At 36.9% G+C, this 15,543-nt stretch overlaps 1 protein-coding gene across 2 annotated transcripts in view; it reads right to left on the reverse strand.

The window, feature by feature from the left end:
• The window catches only part of CTBP1 (C-terminal binding protein 1), a 249,744-nt gene that overhangs the window by 187,242 nt on the left and 46,959 nt on the right, over positions 1-15,543 (reverse strand). For both annotated transcript variants that reach the window (XM_063335175.1, XM_063335176.1), the window contains one exon: positions 5,405-5,565. In XM_063335175.1, the coding sequence (XP_063191245.1) occupies positions 5,405-5,462 (58 nt within the window). In that variant the 5' untranslated portion in view covers positions 5,463-5,565. Of the gene's footprint in view, positions 1-5,404; positions 5,566-15,543 lie in introns of those variants that run through there.

Genomic DNA, 15,543 nt, shown 5'->3' on the forward strand with positions numbered 1-15,543 from the left:
ATATTTGTCAATCTGGTACTTTCCACTTGTTAAGAAGCCAAGCTCTCTATTACACACACAAGAAAAGACATTTGGAAAGAGAATGCATTTTTTAAACTAAGTCACACTATTTCAAGATTTTTTTTTTAAATAAATTTGGAAAGAAGAAAAATGAATTAAAGTCATAAGTGCTTTTTTCTCTGCATGCCTCCTGGAGCCATCAATATACCACATCAACTATGAACTGAAGATTCATCTTATTACATCTCATGCTATATGGTACCACAAGCAGAAAAAGGAAGCTTTAAAAACACAGATGTTTTCTTATCAGGAAAGAAAGCCTAGACTACATCCTTGAATAAAAACCTATTCCTTTACCGCATGCTTTTACTGTCCTTCAAAGAGCGTAACATTTGGTTATTTGCCAGTAATCAGACCTTCCCAAAGAAAGGCTGCCCTTCATAAGAGCAAGAGTGAGAGATTTTATCTGAAATCTCAGAAACTCATTCCATTAATATGCACTTTCTTTTCCAATTTATGATCCCAACCAACTCGTCCTCTTTTCCTAATAAAGCAGCACTGTTAAAATAGCTAAAATACATTTCAGGTCTTCTTCTGGGCACTTCTAAAAAGGAAGAGGCAACCTGTGTATAAAGAATAACCTCAAGATGTATACCAGTGCTGCATAAAAAGGAAAAAAGATTTGTAATGATTGTCGAGAAGCTCTGGGGTGTTCAAAGCTGCTTTTTTCTTCCTCAAAACTAGAACTAGAAAAACACATAACATCTGTCTGGGGGCATATAGGGTCTTCACAGACATATTGTACTTGCATACACTACAGTCTTTGCTATAAATATCACATATAAGCTGCTCTGGAAAGAAATTTCTGGTTTCAAGCAATCATCAAACTGGGAAAGTCACTCTCAATTTTGCAGCTACGTTTCCAGTATTGTGTTGTAGCTGTTTAATCCTTAATACCTCTGTAAACAAGCAAGAAGAAATGTAAGAGGAGACACCCATCTCCTCCTCCCAGTTGCACTGATGTCCCTAAACTCTCCCCTTTAAAGAGCATCCCAAAGCTTGGAAACACATCAAAAGCAGTGCCTGAGTAAGCACTACATATAATACAATGTAATGTATTTAGAGAAAATTCACTATGTTCCTCAAGCCCATTCACAGACAGTTTAGACCAAGTAGCTTTTTCTTCACACTGCAGCCACCTTCTGTTGCCTTTCTACTTCATCTATTAGCTCCCAGCAAATTCAACAGAGGTCAGACATCCCCAAGGTAACTTCCAAGCAATGGTCAGTAAAACATACACACATTTAATTAAAGATTTCTAGAATATAAGCAAATACACAGCATTGTTTACAGTTTTGTTACAATATAAAGTACAATAATACCTTAATTAGAGATAACAACTTTTCAAAATGCCAAAAACATTTAGAATTTCTCGAATTACCCACAAAATGAACACATTTTATTTTCACACTGTGACACTTCCAACTGTTCTGCCAAATGTATACTACTAAAATTATGCTTTGCAATCACCAGCATCACCGGAGAGGGGGACAAAGAACAATATAATCAGTAACTAATTAATCTTTCACATGCCTTGATACTATTTATCTTCAAGGGAAGAATCCTAAACGTTATTTTATAAATTGTGACGCGAGTTTAATATTAGCATCTCAGCGTGCCTGGAACCACGTCTTTATGGCTAAGTGTAATCCACAGCTACTGGTGGAAGTTAGAAACCTGAATTTATTACAGGGCTTTTTCAAGAGACAGTCTTCAATTTCCATCATCTAAGTAAACTTGTTTATAGAGCTATAGAAACTGGGATGACAAAGCACATTTTATACCACCCTTTTGAGATGATACATGTAAGAACACGGCAGACCATTGAAATGTGCAAGAAAATATAACCGCAAACTGCTTCAGGATTAAAAGCAAATATTCAATTTCATACTTAAGAAATCACTGAAGGGAATCGTAGGTACCTCAGAGACAAAGTTACTTACTCAGCTACACTAAAAGAGAACTAATTGCTCCCAAAGTAATCAAATGAGGGGTTTTTTTCTGCATTTAGTATCAACTGAAATTTAGTAGTAGTACTACTACCATACTATCCTTAACTCACAAGGTAATAGTAAATCCAGTGATGCCTGTTCAATTCGTTGCTTAATTTGCATGATGAGTTACTACAAACAAGTGTGCAAATTACCTAAAGCCACAGGAAAGCAGTTCAACTCAAATAACATTTTGCATGCACAGTTATCTAACTTACAAGAGCATTTGTGGCGATCCATTAACTCCACAGCAAAAGCTGGGTACAACCCTGTGCGCACGTTCCTAATGTGAGCATTTCATTTTGAGAATCATGCCCACATCACTCATTTTTCAAAAACTGAATTTCAACGCATCAGCCCCTCCGCAAACAAGGACACAAACAGTAACGAAATGCTGTACGTCACCACCAGAATGACACTGGCATCTCTTTATGGATATAATAATGTATTAATGCTTGCCCATCACAAGTTTTTATGCTGAACAATTTATGAAAAAATAGTTAGTAATAGTACTGGTTAGTAAATCATTGTAGCCTATTTTTAAGTGGAACTTGCAATAAGAAGAAAATACATCTTAAAATAATTCTCTTCTGAGGGAAAAGGCTAAGAGAAGAAAGCTACACACAAATTGATGAACAAAAAACCTGTCAGAGAAGATAAACCACCTTTAATAGCTATACAGCTCATTGAATTTCATGGGCTTTGTAAAATATCACGCATATTTCTAAAATACAAAATATTTAGGTTGATATATGTGCCTTCCATAACACAGAGAACAACTCTGCATATTTAACTTTTAAACCTGAACAGGACCACATGTAGAAAAAAGCCTTTTTGAAACAAACCAACCCCCTAGTTTTTATCCCACTTTACTCAGTTGCAGGAATAGTGATTTTAAAACATCAGCTAGAGACATGTTTGCAAACCTCAAAGAACATTTGGAAATTTGAACACACAGACACTGAAGAGCAGAATACAGCATGAAAATTTTAAAGAGCCAAACTGGATTCCCATAACCATAAATGGGTTCCAGCATTTTTCCATATCCATTGTTTCACCCCCTGTTGTCTCGTTCATCTTCTGCCTGGTCTTCCCACTCTATTTTTCCAACACAACTATTTGTCTAGCACATGATAAATGGGATTGGGAAGCAGAGGTGGCAAAAAAAAAAAACACAACCCTTTTTTCCTGCATTATTTTTCAACTAGATCAATTCCCTACACTGCATGGCCGCACAGATCTCACCAGTAGGATGCAGTGAATTGTGCAGTGCTGGGAAAAACAAGCCAGACAAAAGGCGCTGACTAAACAGCATCACTAGATCTGAACACGAAGCCTGGGGGAAGCCATTGCTATTTTAAACAGTCACGGGGGCTACTAGTCTGTCACCTCTGTCCCTGACAACGCTCATTGCCACATCATCACAGACACTATTTCCCCTTACATCCTCCTGTTGATCAGTATCATAAGCCTAAAAGGAGGCTAAAATTCCACAAAATGGGTTGAGCTGATCTAGCTGCTGTCTGCCATCAAAATAGGGACAAGGTTCTCTGTCCTCCTCACAATTTGCCAATTCAGCTGACTAACACAGGCAAAAAAAAAAGTTAACTGTCTGCATTTTTTATTTACAGAGACCCTAGAATGAGGACCTGAGACTGGGAACAAAGAAGAGGACCATGCACAGCACCAGCACCGTCCTAGGTCATTTCCAGCTGATCTGACTGCACAGCTGCCCAGAAAGAAGGGCAGCCTTCCCAAACTCCCTGTCCTCAGCAGCCAGTTCCCCATTGCTCTGAGCAGGGATTAGTCTCCAGTGAGCAGATTCAACTGATAGCTTGGCCAACCAGTCTAGGTGGGACACAAGAACAGTTTGGACTTGGCAATGAGGGGTGGGCTTGGCTGGTTTTTGTAGAGACTGACAGGGAGATCAATCATCTAGACGAAATGTGGAACTGCACCCTTTGATACTTTGATGAAACGTCTCTTTCTCTGGCTACTGCTTCAGTATTAGACATGATGCAGAGACCATGCGCCCAGAAGTATCAAAATGGGTTAGTAAAGAAATTAACTATTCCCATATCTTTTAAGGAGAAGCTAACATTTTAATATAAAAATTAATTTAGCCCAAATCATTCATGTATATTCTTTAAAATAGCACACCTTATCCCCCGACTTGCTTTCACACCAACTCTAAAAGCAAATTAGTAAAGAATACCGTGAATATGCAACTCTGTCATTTGTGACTTAAGGTAAAACGACTGACTATCATGGAGTTGACTGCCTTTGTAGCTGCTGGTATAGTGCTACGTTTTGTATTTAGGATGAAAATAGTGTCAGTGAAACACTGTATTTTTTGTTGTTGCTAAGCAGTCAAGGGCTTTTCTGCTCCTCACACCACCCCACCAATGAGTAGGCTGGGCTGCACAAGAAGTTGGGAGTGGACACAGCAGGGACAGCTGACCCCAACTGACCAAAGAAATATTCCATACCATATGGCATCACACTCAGCAATAAAAAGCTGGGGGAAGGAGGAGGAAAGGAAGAACATTCGGAGTTACGATGTTTTGTCTTCCCAAGTAACCATTACGTGTGAGGGAGCCCTGCTTTCCCAAAGATGGCTGAACACCTGCCTGACAACGGGAAGTAGTGAATTAATTCCTTCTTTTGGTTTGCTTGAGTGCGCAACTTTTGCTTTACTTATTAAACTGTCTTTATCTCAACCCATGGGTTTTTCTCACTTTTACCCTTCTGATTCTCTCCCCCATCCACCATGGGGGGAATGGGCGAGCAGCTGCATGGTGCCTAGTTATCGGCTGGAGTTAAACCGTGACACTGACACAAATGATTACACTCCTTTCACTAGAATTCAGGGTATTTTTATTAACACTCATTAAAGTTTGTGGGTCTTCTGGGATTTTATTTTTGTTTTATTTTCATTTTATTTTCTACTTCCTTCCTACGGTCAGATGCAGGCTATTAAATCAATCTGTATGAAGCATGCCTGTAGAGGAAGACTCTAGAGAGCATTATATGATCATCTTATCCTTTTGCTATTGTTATTTTATGTAAAACCGCAATCTTTCACAATGTTTGGGTAGAATACTGTAAAATACTAAATTGAAAGCAAACAATCGTAGAATAGTACAGAGTTCACACACAAGTTTCTTTTATTTGCCCAGATCTGTTTTCACCCAAACCCAGCATTTGTGCACAGTAAATATAATCCCAACAGGAACTGCAACTCAATTAAAAATACACTAAATGACCAGAAGAAGAGAGTTCCGGTCTCCAGAAATATCAGTAATCCATGAAATTAACTGACGCAGCTAACGTTAGAAATTGAAATGTCTAACCTTCAAATATGCGATCCAGACGTTGCCGCTTCACTTTGTGTTTGTCCATTAGAGACATAAGAGTTGCAGCTCAAAGAACGTCTCCGCACAGCTTGGTGATGGTCTTCTCAAGCCAGCCACAAGTCAGAAATGCTTACTGTCTTTTATAAACTTATTTTCACCTGCAAACAGAAAGATAAATTTCTTAAACTTTAAAATGCAGATTTTTTTTTCCCCCACCTCTTTCCGGAAAGATGATCTGTATGTAATTTTAACAATTGAGAAAACACAAAGTTCTTAAATCACATTAGGTAACCTGGTGTTTCACAACAAACTGCCTTCTAAACACGTAGAGATGCAAAATGCACAGCACAGCTCAAACAAGCCAGTATAAGAAACGCTCCAAGACATCTGCTGTTTTCTGCCTTTTGGCTCTCAAATACTTTCCCCCCTTTCACTGAACACATCACCAGCTAAAGAAGGTATCTCAGGCAGGCACAGATACATGATTTCCCATAAAAAGACAGAAGTGTGTCCACCTGGAATGAAACTGGAAATCCAGACTTCTGCATAGTAATGCCCGCAGCAAGAGAAAATACTCTTTTCATTCTTAACCTTTAAGCTTTCAATGATAAAGCAAACCAGAGTTCGGTACTTGGAAGTTGAAGGAAACAATTCAAGCGGCCTAGACCCAAGGAAATGCATCACAGTGACAACACAGAACGCCAACGTCTATATCAACCAAATGGCATTTAAAGCAGGTTTGTGCATGACTAGGCAAGCTCTTTGGCAGCAAATACAACTAAGCACTTTTCAGATACCGTATAGCTGGGCAAGACGGCATAAGGGTATTGCAACAAGCAGTCTGCATTTTAAGCCAAACCACTGAGAAGCATGAAGGGGGGATGGGGAGAGACAGAAGAAAAATCCCGCAACAAGAATCTATCATCATAGCTGTAGATTACAAAATGCACACGAGCAAGTGGACGGGGTAAAACTAAGTATACAGATCCTCCAAAAATGATAATCAGAGCACCACTTTTATCCTCCTTTAAACATCTCGGTAGACTTTAGAAACAAACTCGGAGAACACTGTATTACAAGCACAGTGCATGTTAAAGCAAGCCAAATAATCCACTTCCCTGTTTCTTTTTATTCCTGCCCAACAGCTTTCAACATCAGTGGATAGCACTAAATGGCCTTCCAAGTGACTGAACCTAGAAATCTGCTTGTTTCTTTCTAGAACAACACTTTTCTAAACCAAACACGGGCACATTTCATCAACGTATTGTGAAAATTCAGGCACTCCGAGTGAAGTGATAAAGAAAAATATTTTGAATATCAAGAACTGCACATTTGCATTAATGCAAATAGGTATCTTTACCAACACTATGCTGCTTGGTACATTTGGACTTTTAACAAAGTTCCCTTCTTCGTGTTTATTCTCATTAAAAAATGGAGTTAATGTGCAATAGTCATCATGCTTTTAAACACTTTATTCAGCCTCATCCTCCTCTTCACTCCCCCTCCACACCTCATTTTCTTTACCCTCAAATTCAACATTCTTCTGCTGTTTTGCATAATGTCTGATTTCAGCTGAATATAACATCAAGAATGGGAGAAGAAAAATTGATGAAGAATGCAGAAACCTAGTTTGTTCTCTTTAAAAAACAAAAAAGTTGCCATTTTAGAAATTTCCTGTTACTTTTTCCAACATTGATTATTCTTACAAAATACAACATTCTTCAATATTGAATGTGGCTCTAAGGCTGCACAAGCATTACATCAAATCTAACATGCATTTTAAAACCTTAATAGCTAGCTATATAGCCACCCGCCTTCGCTTAAATCAACACTCCAAACCTGTACAGAGGATCAATTCCAAACTACTGTTGAATTTATTTGCTTATCACTTCTGTTTTATAACACACTTCATTCAATAGTCACATAAAAAAATCCAAGGGGTAAGAAACAGAAACCAGAATATAATGAACATTTTAAATGCTAGTCTTGGTTTAAATTTTTATAGCTTATTTAATTTCCCATCTTGTAGAAACATATATGCCTGCTGGCCTCCTTGTGCCGTTTTGTTTATTCATTCAGCAAAAGATTTTTCCACTGTAGTCATTCTACGTACAAAGCTGGATGACAGCTGTAAAAAACAGACCATCTGTAACTATTGACCTACCACTGAAAGTGTCACCAGATGTTTTCTATCTGTCTACAGTAGCTTCAAAGCGTACCATCTAAATCAAGTAGTTTTTCGTTTTAAACAGTGTTTTAAAATTATTTTTATTCATAGTAAGTTTTCATAAGTTTAAAAAAAATTTTTTTTAGCAAAATATTAAATTAACATGTTAACACACTTCTAAATTCTAAAACACAGTTTTATTATACTTCATGTTCTAACACAAAGAGAAGATGAGGATATGGGAAGTATTTCCCAGCAAAACAAAAGCCTTATAATTATGGGAGCATTAGTTACTGCAATTACTAAACCACAACATGAATAATTGTATTTGAGAAATTCACTAAAAATACAAGCACACTGCCTAACGAATTAAAAATCAGAACACAAAATACCAAGTAGTATTTAAGAGCAGACTTCTGTAGTTCAATATTTTAAGATAGAGAATGCAAGTGATGTAAGAATATATACTGCTTATCGTATGTCAAGCGTTAACTAAAAAGACATCTGAGATACCACCATACAGAACTCTTTTGAGCAAATTTTAGATTAGAATATACACTGTTGAAAAGAATATTAACTTTTTTTCTTTCAGTTAAGCAGACGATTCCAGTGCTTGAAAATATTTTTAAAGAGAGTATGCCTCTGAGTATTGCAACCTGGAATATTTAGCTCTTTCTTCAGAAAAGAAGAGCTTTACTCTTTTTGAGACTTCAAGATAAAAGGAAAAGGGATTCTCCAACATTTTTATAGTAGAGTGAGCAAATCCTAAAGGCCAAAACAGCAATGGCAAGTAAGTCAACTTCGATTTCAGTTTTCAAACAGGTAACACTGGTAACAGAGTAAAGGATAAACATAAGCTGTGAGTGAGATTTGAAGGAAGGCTCACTCAAAACCCATGATCTTCTCTCCAGAGAGAGATGAAAAGGAAGTAAACTTAAGAAATTAATTTTTTTTTAAAAGGAAACCAATAAGCTAGTTATACGCATACTTGTAGTTTGAGACAAACTCCACATTACTAGGGAAGAACTGCCATCAAACCTGAATGACTGCAGCATGCCATGGAGGACCAGTTCCTTCGCATCAGTCTAATGGGAGAGTTTTGCGTGGACCAGATCATGTTTCTTGTAAATTTGAACAGGTGAGGAAAGCCTACCAGAAAAATTCTAAAGTGTATCATGCATAACCTCTGATTAGTTCGTCCACTCACAAAAAGATTCAGAGTGTAAACTCTTCTGAGTACAGACTTTTACCTATGCAATTAGGAACAGCAAAAGGCTGATTTCTACCTTTGCCTCACCGTCAGCTTCCATTGCGTCAAAGGATTTGTAGGCTGTCTGAAATCAGATAATGTAGCGTAAGAAATCCAAACCAGAAATTAAATTCACAGAAGAGACTGATAAATCATGAATGCATCAAAAATAAGGTCATGAAGTTTCATGTTACCCTTAGGAATCTCAATCTTCATTTAACTCAATCATTCTAATATATCTTCTTTCATCTGAAACTACATTAAGTTACTGAAATGTTTTTTCTTTCTACTATAGACTTTCAAAACGTATAAAATAAGGCTATTGTAAGAAAAATTGTAAGTTTATATCCCATATTCCATTGCCATCAGTTTTTGATTACTTAAGATTTCTTTCCTTCCCACCCAAACTGATAAGATCTCTATCTTCCATGACAACTCACAAGCCTCAAAATGTCCATTCTGCAGAGCTCTGGAAGCAATAAGTAAAGATAATGAAAATGTTGTTCCTCTCATAAATATTTTCATTATCCTTTCATTATACATTTTACAGTAACTGTTCATTTCAGATAGTAAACAGGTTTGTTTCAGATAGTAAACAAATCATCTGCTCCAACCCTCTTGCCATGGGCAGGGACATCCTTCACTAGATCAGGTTGCTCAGAGCCCCATCCAACCTGACTTTGAACACTTCCAATGACAGGCTATTCACAATTTATCCAGGCAACTGTTCCAGTGTCTCACCACCCTCATAAAAAATTTCTTCCTCATATCCAAGTCAACCATACCTAAGATTTCATGGCAAAACAATGACAGCCATCAGTGAGCTGGATGGCACGCTCAGGGCAACTAGGGCTGCTCACCAAGCAGAAGGATGCCTTCTGCAATGATTGTTGTTGCGACTGTATGACCACCAGTGCAAATACCTTACCTCTCATTTGTTTACCTTAACAGGTAAGAAACAAAACAGGTTTGGGTTTTTCTGTTTCTCTTCCCCTCATCCATTGATGTTTGAATATCTCTTCCATAAAGTGACAAGAAGGACTCACAGGATGCACACCAGCTTCATGGCCGTACATCAGATATTCCTAGCATCTGAGATATTCTGTGCCACAACTAGTTCCCCAGCTTATGCAGATAAACACAGAGCACCAGGGTACAAATTTAAACCATATGCTCTAGAATTCTGAAATCCTTTTTATGGACTTCACTATGCCAATAGTATGAAGTAGTAAACTTTTCTGCAGACCTAACTCAATGCACAACCCACAAATAAGAATTACTCAGTCCACAACAATTATTGATTTTCCTTGGAAATTAAGCTCCAAGGTTGAGGTTTTCCCCTTTTTTGGGAAAAGAACAGGCTATGACATATACTTGAGACAACTTAGACCATGAAGAAAGCTACTACTGAGAAGTGGAAATTTACCTAACTTCTCCAGTATAAAACAATATATCTTATGTTTGGCAAAATAGAGGATACTATCAAGGTGATAAACAGCAGAAAGTAAACTGACATGTAAAAATGCTAAGTCAGAGAAATCAGCTTAATGTTCAAATAAAAATAAAGATGCATTTACATAGTAAAGAATGCAGCTTTCCGAGGCTATGGCTAGAGATGGGCTCTAACTCTGAGAAAAGGAAAAATACAGCTGATGATGTATGAGAGAAACATTCTACTTGAAAAACCTCTAAAATTTGTAGTTCAACATTTCTAGTGTCAGTAGCAGCAGTATTAGTTCTGTATAACACAAGTTTTGTATCAGAGGAATGGTGGTTCATAATTGAAGTTATGTGATGCTTAAGTCTTGTGAAGTTACATAGTGAACTACACAAACACATAATATAACTTTAGGTTAATATATGAACTCAATATTTTTTCTTTCTAAAGTTCAAAAGTATTGTTCATCAGTACTTACCACTAGGAGTTTGAAAAATCTCCAATAAAAAAAAAAATAGAAGAACCTCAAATTGGAGGATGAGAAAAAGAGGATGACTTTTGTTTGCATGTTTCTTCAAAATACAGTAATAATAAGACTGCTACAACAACACTGCAACATCCTATTCTGAAGTTCTGCAGGACAGCATTTGTTCTTACATTTTATTTCATGTTGCTATCCTTTTCTAGAGATACTGTGACCTGTACTAAAAACTTCTGCAGTATAAAACCATCACATTACTTTCACCGTACTCAAAACTACTCCCACAAAGATCTAAAACTACATTTAAAAATAACTGTAGCCCAAAGAGCAGAACAAAAAGAGATTAATTGCCAGAAGAAAAAGTATTAGGTCAGACTTCCTGTGCAAAAATTGAAGTGATTCCATCTTGTCTTACAAAAATTAATACTGAATTAAGAAGAAAATATATAATTATATTTGCCTGTCAGACAATTTATCTTACCATTAAGTATATTTAAGCCACTTTGCCTTACCATTAGATGTCAGTACAGTCAAAGAGAAACTGTACAGGGAACTTCAAGATCAATCAATTAATCACAAAATTGAAGCAATTACTGAGTTATCCACCAAAGAGAATGTTAGACGTTATTCAGAAAAGGACTAAACCACCAAACGTTATAATGGCATTACCTAAATCTAAGATGCGTCTATCTCAAAAAAGATGGAGAACTAGAAAAAGTGCCAGGACAGGCAGGAAGTACGTGGTGCAAGGCATGGAGTAGCTTGCTGAAAAAGGGGAAAAAGAAATGCACTGGTGTTCCCCAGTCTGAAGACGACAAGACCGTGGGGAATACAACAAATGCACATAAAATATGCACCGTGTCTCAATTCAATGTCTAGGGAGCACATGGTGAAATAGTAAGCCAGTATATTAAAAGCAACAGGAAGCTTTGTCAAAGAGCATGTAATTAAATTGTAAAATCAGGTGTCACAGGTATTGTGGATGCCAAAACGTTAAGTGGTTCTTAAAAGGAATTAGACAAGTTTATGGAAAACCCATCAGCAGTCACTGATAATGGCCACAATGCAAACCCAAGTCAGAAATACATAAGCAGGTAAATGCCAAAGGCAAGAAAAATGTCAGTGCATACTTGCTTTGTTCTCATATATAGCAATCACAGCATTATGTCACACTGACAAAATGTCCATTTAACTCAGTAGCCAATAGTTGTCACGAAATGAGATGCTTCATGAAGAGCAAGAGCAGAACAAACACAATATCTTCCTTAAGCATCCATTAGCGGCCACTCTTGGAGACAAGACACAGGATGCATGGACCTGCAGTCCCTTCTGACACATGGGCACACCTCATATTCTTAGGAAATGCAGAGATATACTACAAAAATTGACTGATCTCGCCATGCAGAAAGTGAGGGCCACAGTTCACAGGGATGCACAAAAACATCTTAAGACAAAATAAAACTGAAATGAGTTAGTACTATCATGCCTCAAAGATACTGCTGAAATCAAACTAACAGTCTCTCCAATATAGATCCTAAGAGACACCCAGAAAATCATCATAATTAAAAAAACTGCTAGTGCTGTAGACTCTACCACAGTACATGGTAAGCTCTTCCAACAACAAGTGTCCTTTATGACTGTCTGGTTTTGCTTAATTGTCAGTTTGGCTTAAACTTTCAGTCATCAAGTTTTCTTACAGTTTTGCCTGGCAGATGGAAGAACTCCCTGATGTTCTTTGCACAGGTAACTCTTAGGTATCACCAAGCCATCCCTTTATCTACTTGCAGAAGAGGCCAAGCTCTTTGATACTCTCTTAGAAAGTCATGTTTCTGATCCTAAATTGCATCCTTAAATTTAACAGCAAGTCACTAAAGTATCAGTTTGTGAATGCTAGAACAAGATAAAGCCTTGCAGGAGCAGCTGCATCAAAGTCCAATGTAGAAGAACCGTTACCGCTATCCTTCACAGTCCTCAGATACATTCTGGGACCACAGCTACAATGAAAAGCCTTTACACTTGGTTCAGCAGGCTATGCATCGCCAGTGCAAACAAGGCTGCTTCTCTTTAGGGTGGGGTTCTCTGCCCTGTGAGTACAGCCAACAGTCTCTTGTTCCGTATTTATGACCTAAAATTTGAACACATTTTGAGAGAGTACAGTTTATCAGAGCAAACGTGATTGCTCTGCAGCACTTCCATCTCCTTTTTTTTTTTTTAATTGCATCAGCAGTTTTTACTGTATTTATCAGTGAAGGTTTTTTCCTGTTGATAAAAATGGCTCAAAATAAGGCCAAGAGTGCCTCTTGTCAGCATGCCATTAAGAACAAAGCTTATGGGTTTTTTACCTATTGTCCACTGCTTTTTAATACTGTAAATAACTTTTTTGTATTATTTTATGTTTTAAATCAAATTACCTTAGTTCAAAAATGTAGTGTAATAATTTGATAAACATTTATTTCCATGGCACAAGATTATAAAATGTCCTTTTTGACAAGGAATATGGTGAAAACAGTAGAAGAGGTTATGATAGTAATTCTGTCATTATAAGCTTTTTATGAGATGCTTGTCTTCACCATAAGGTTTTTTTCCCAAAGCTTTTTTTTTTTTCTTAGTAGCATTCTCTCTCAATTATACATCTGTCCACAAGCCAAAAATTACTCACTACTGAAAATGTATTACTGCAGATGTGTTTGACTACAGACAGATGGGAAGCATCTCTGCTAACTCAAATTTCTAGGTCATGAATAAAACTTAATTTAGAAGCTCAAACTATCATTGGAAAATTATTAAAGACTACCAACCCAAGACACCTACATTTGAAGTAAAATTAAAAAGATGCCCTTAGTTTCAGGAAACACTCACTCCTTGGAACTAGAGCAATATTACAGATACACTTCTTACCAAACAGTATTTCCGAAAAACTGTATGTCAGGTATTCAGCACAAGTTTCTTCAGAAAGACTGACATTGTAACAAGCCTCAACCTTACTCATGAACAGATTTAAAGAAAATGAAAGTGAAGAGGCTGGTGTGGACTTTCTCAGATTACGAATCTGAGTCACTCCTATGTTGAATTCCTGGCTTTGCCTCTTACTCTCAGACCTGAGACATACAACCTGGTGGGTGCATTCTTTATTGGTTTGTAAAGCAACGCACATACACATACCCCAGCACAGAGATACTGTGATACCTACTGTTTTACAAAGTACTTTAAAACTCCCAAATGAAGACCATTTAAAAATGTCAAATAAGTCAGTTGTTAGATCAGTGTTAAAGTATTTTTTTGAAGTCTGAAATGAAAGAAAATTACATTGAAAGATCAATCTCCACTCATTTTTTTTTTTCTGAACAGGCAAAGTGCTGAAAGCCTCCCTCCTTTTTGGAGAGTTGAGTGCAAGAAACCAACATTAACTGTATAAATGCACGAGTAAAATCTTAGGGATTTTGAAAGATAACAGCAGTGAAACTAAACTGCCTCTACAGAAAATAATTCTTTCTCAAATATGAAAATCTTGTGTTTTGAAACTCAAAATTAAATAATATGTATTTAATATTTTAATGCACCTGAAAAAGCATAACAGGATGCAAAGAATTAGTCATCGCTTATGACAATATAAAGACTAATGCCTCGGTTAATGAATTCTCTAGGAAAGGAAACAATTACTGCTGCATTTCATGGATCTCCATTGCTAGAACAGATTCAAACCAGCAGGGAAAAAAGACTACTTTTAACCTTTTATTGATTTATTGTGTCCCCCTCCCCCTTTTTTTTTTCCTCCAAGACAGACACAAAACCACATGAAAATGCCAAGCACATGGACTGCGTGTGTATTCCACATGTGAAACCGGTTCCTCTGCCACAGATCCCCTACTATCAGAAGCAGCCCATGCATGTCCAAAAACCAGTGCTTTACAGATTAAAAATACTGATTAAAATAACATATGCTTGTTCAGTGGAAAAGAAAGAGTGAGGGGAAAAGAAATAAGCTATATTCTGAAAGTGGGTAAGAAGTCACACCTAAAGAGATTTAAGTTAGAAAGTTAGTAAAGGCTAATGAAGTTTAGAGAAAGAACCGTGGAACCTGTGTTGGGTTCTCCTCTGCACTAAAAAGCCCACTATGTTGTATATGTGCACACATACTGCTGTAAGAAAACATGGTAAGCACTAAGAAAACATTTTTTTGAGACTGAATACTTTACACTTGAACAGTAAACTGTTTGGGTAATATTTAAATATTACGATTGCACCTCATTTCTTCAAAATTGCTTTTATACCTAATAAGCATTTTAGTGAAATGACCTTATTCATGTTAGGCAAATAAAGTTCTTGGCCACATTTTTAGTTTGCCCATATTACTGCCCCGTGGCAGCAACATATCATCAGCGGTATCAATGTCACAACAACAGGCGCTTTTTTATACTGTTTACAAAACTTAGACTATGAACTTTTTCTCATATAAAAACTGACATCTCGTATTTTCAAAATGTGCAGTACTATAGCACTATATTGGATACACCTGACATCCTTCATGCAAAGCATTTTTAAGAGAGGCAAGTATAAATTCATCTTGTAATACTTTGTGTTAATTAGAACACACATTATAGACATAAAAAATGGAAGTTTAACTGCTTAACCAAGTAACTACTGCAGATACTACCATTTTGCATCAATTACTAGAAGAAATAAAAAAAAGAAAGACACCTTGCACGATTAGACTTACAGAGACTGTGTTTACAATTATGCTCTGGTTGAAAAAAGAAAATACCAAGGATAAAGCTTTGCTACTATAGCTCCTACTCTTAAA

The sequence above is a fragment of the Chroicocephalus ridibundus genome, chromosome 5 (genome assembly GCF_963924245.1).
Source record: "Chroicocephalus ridibundus chromosome 5, bChrRid1.1, whole genome shotgun sequence".
NCBI lineage: Eukaryota > Metazoa > Chordata > Aves > Charadriiformes > Laridae > Chroicocephalus > Chroicocephalus ridibundus.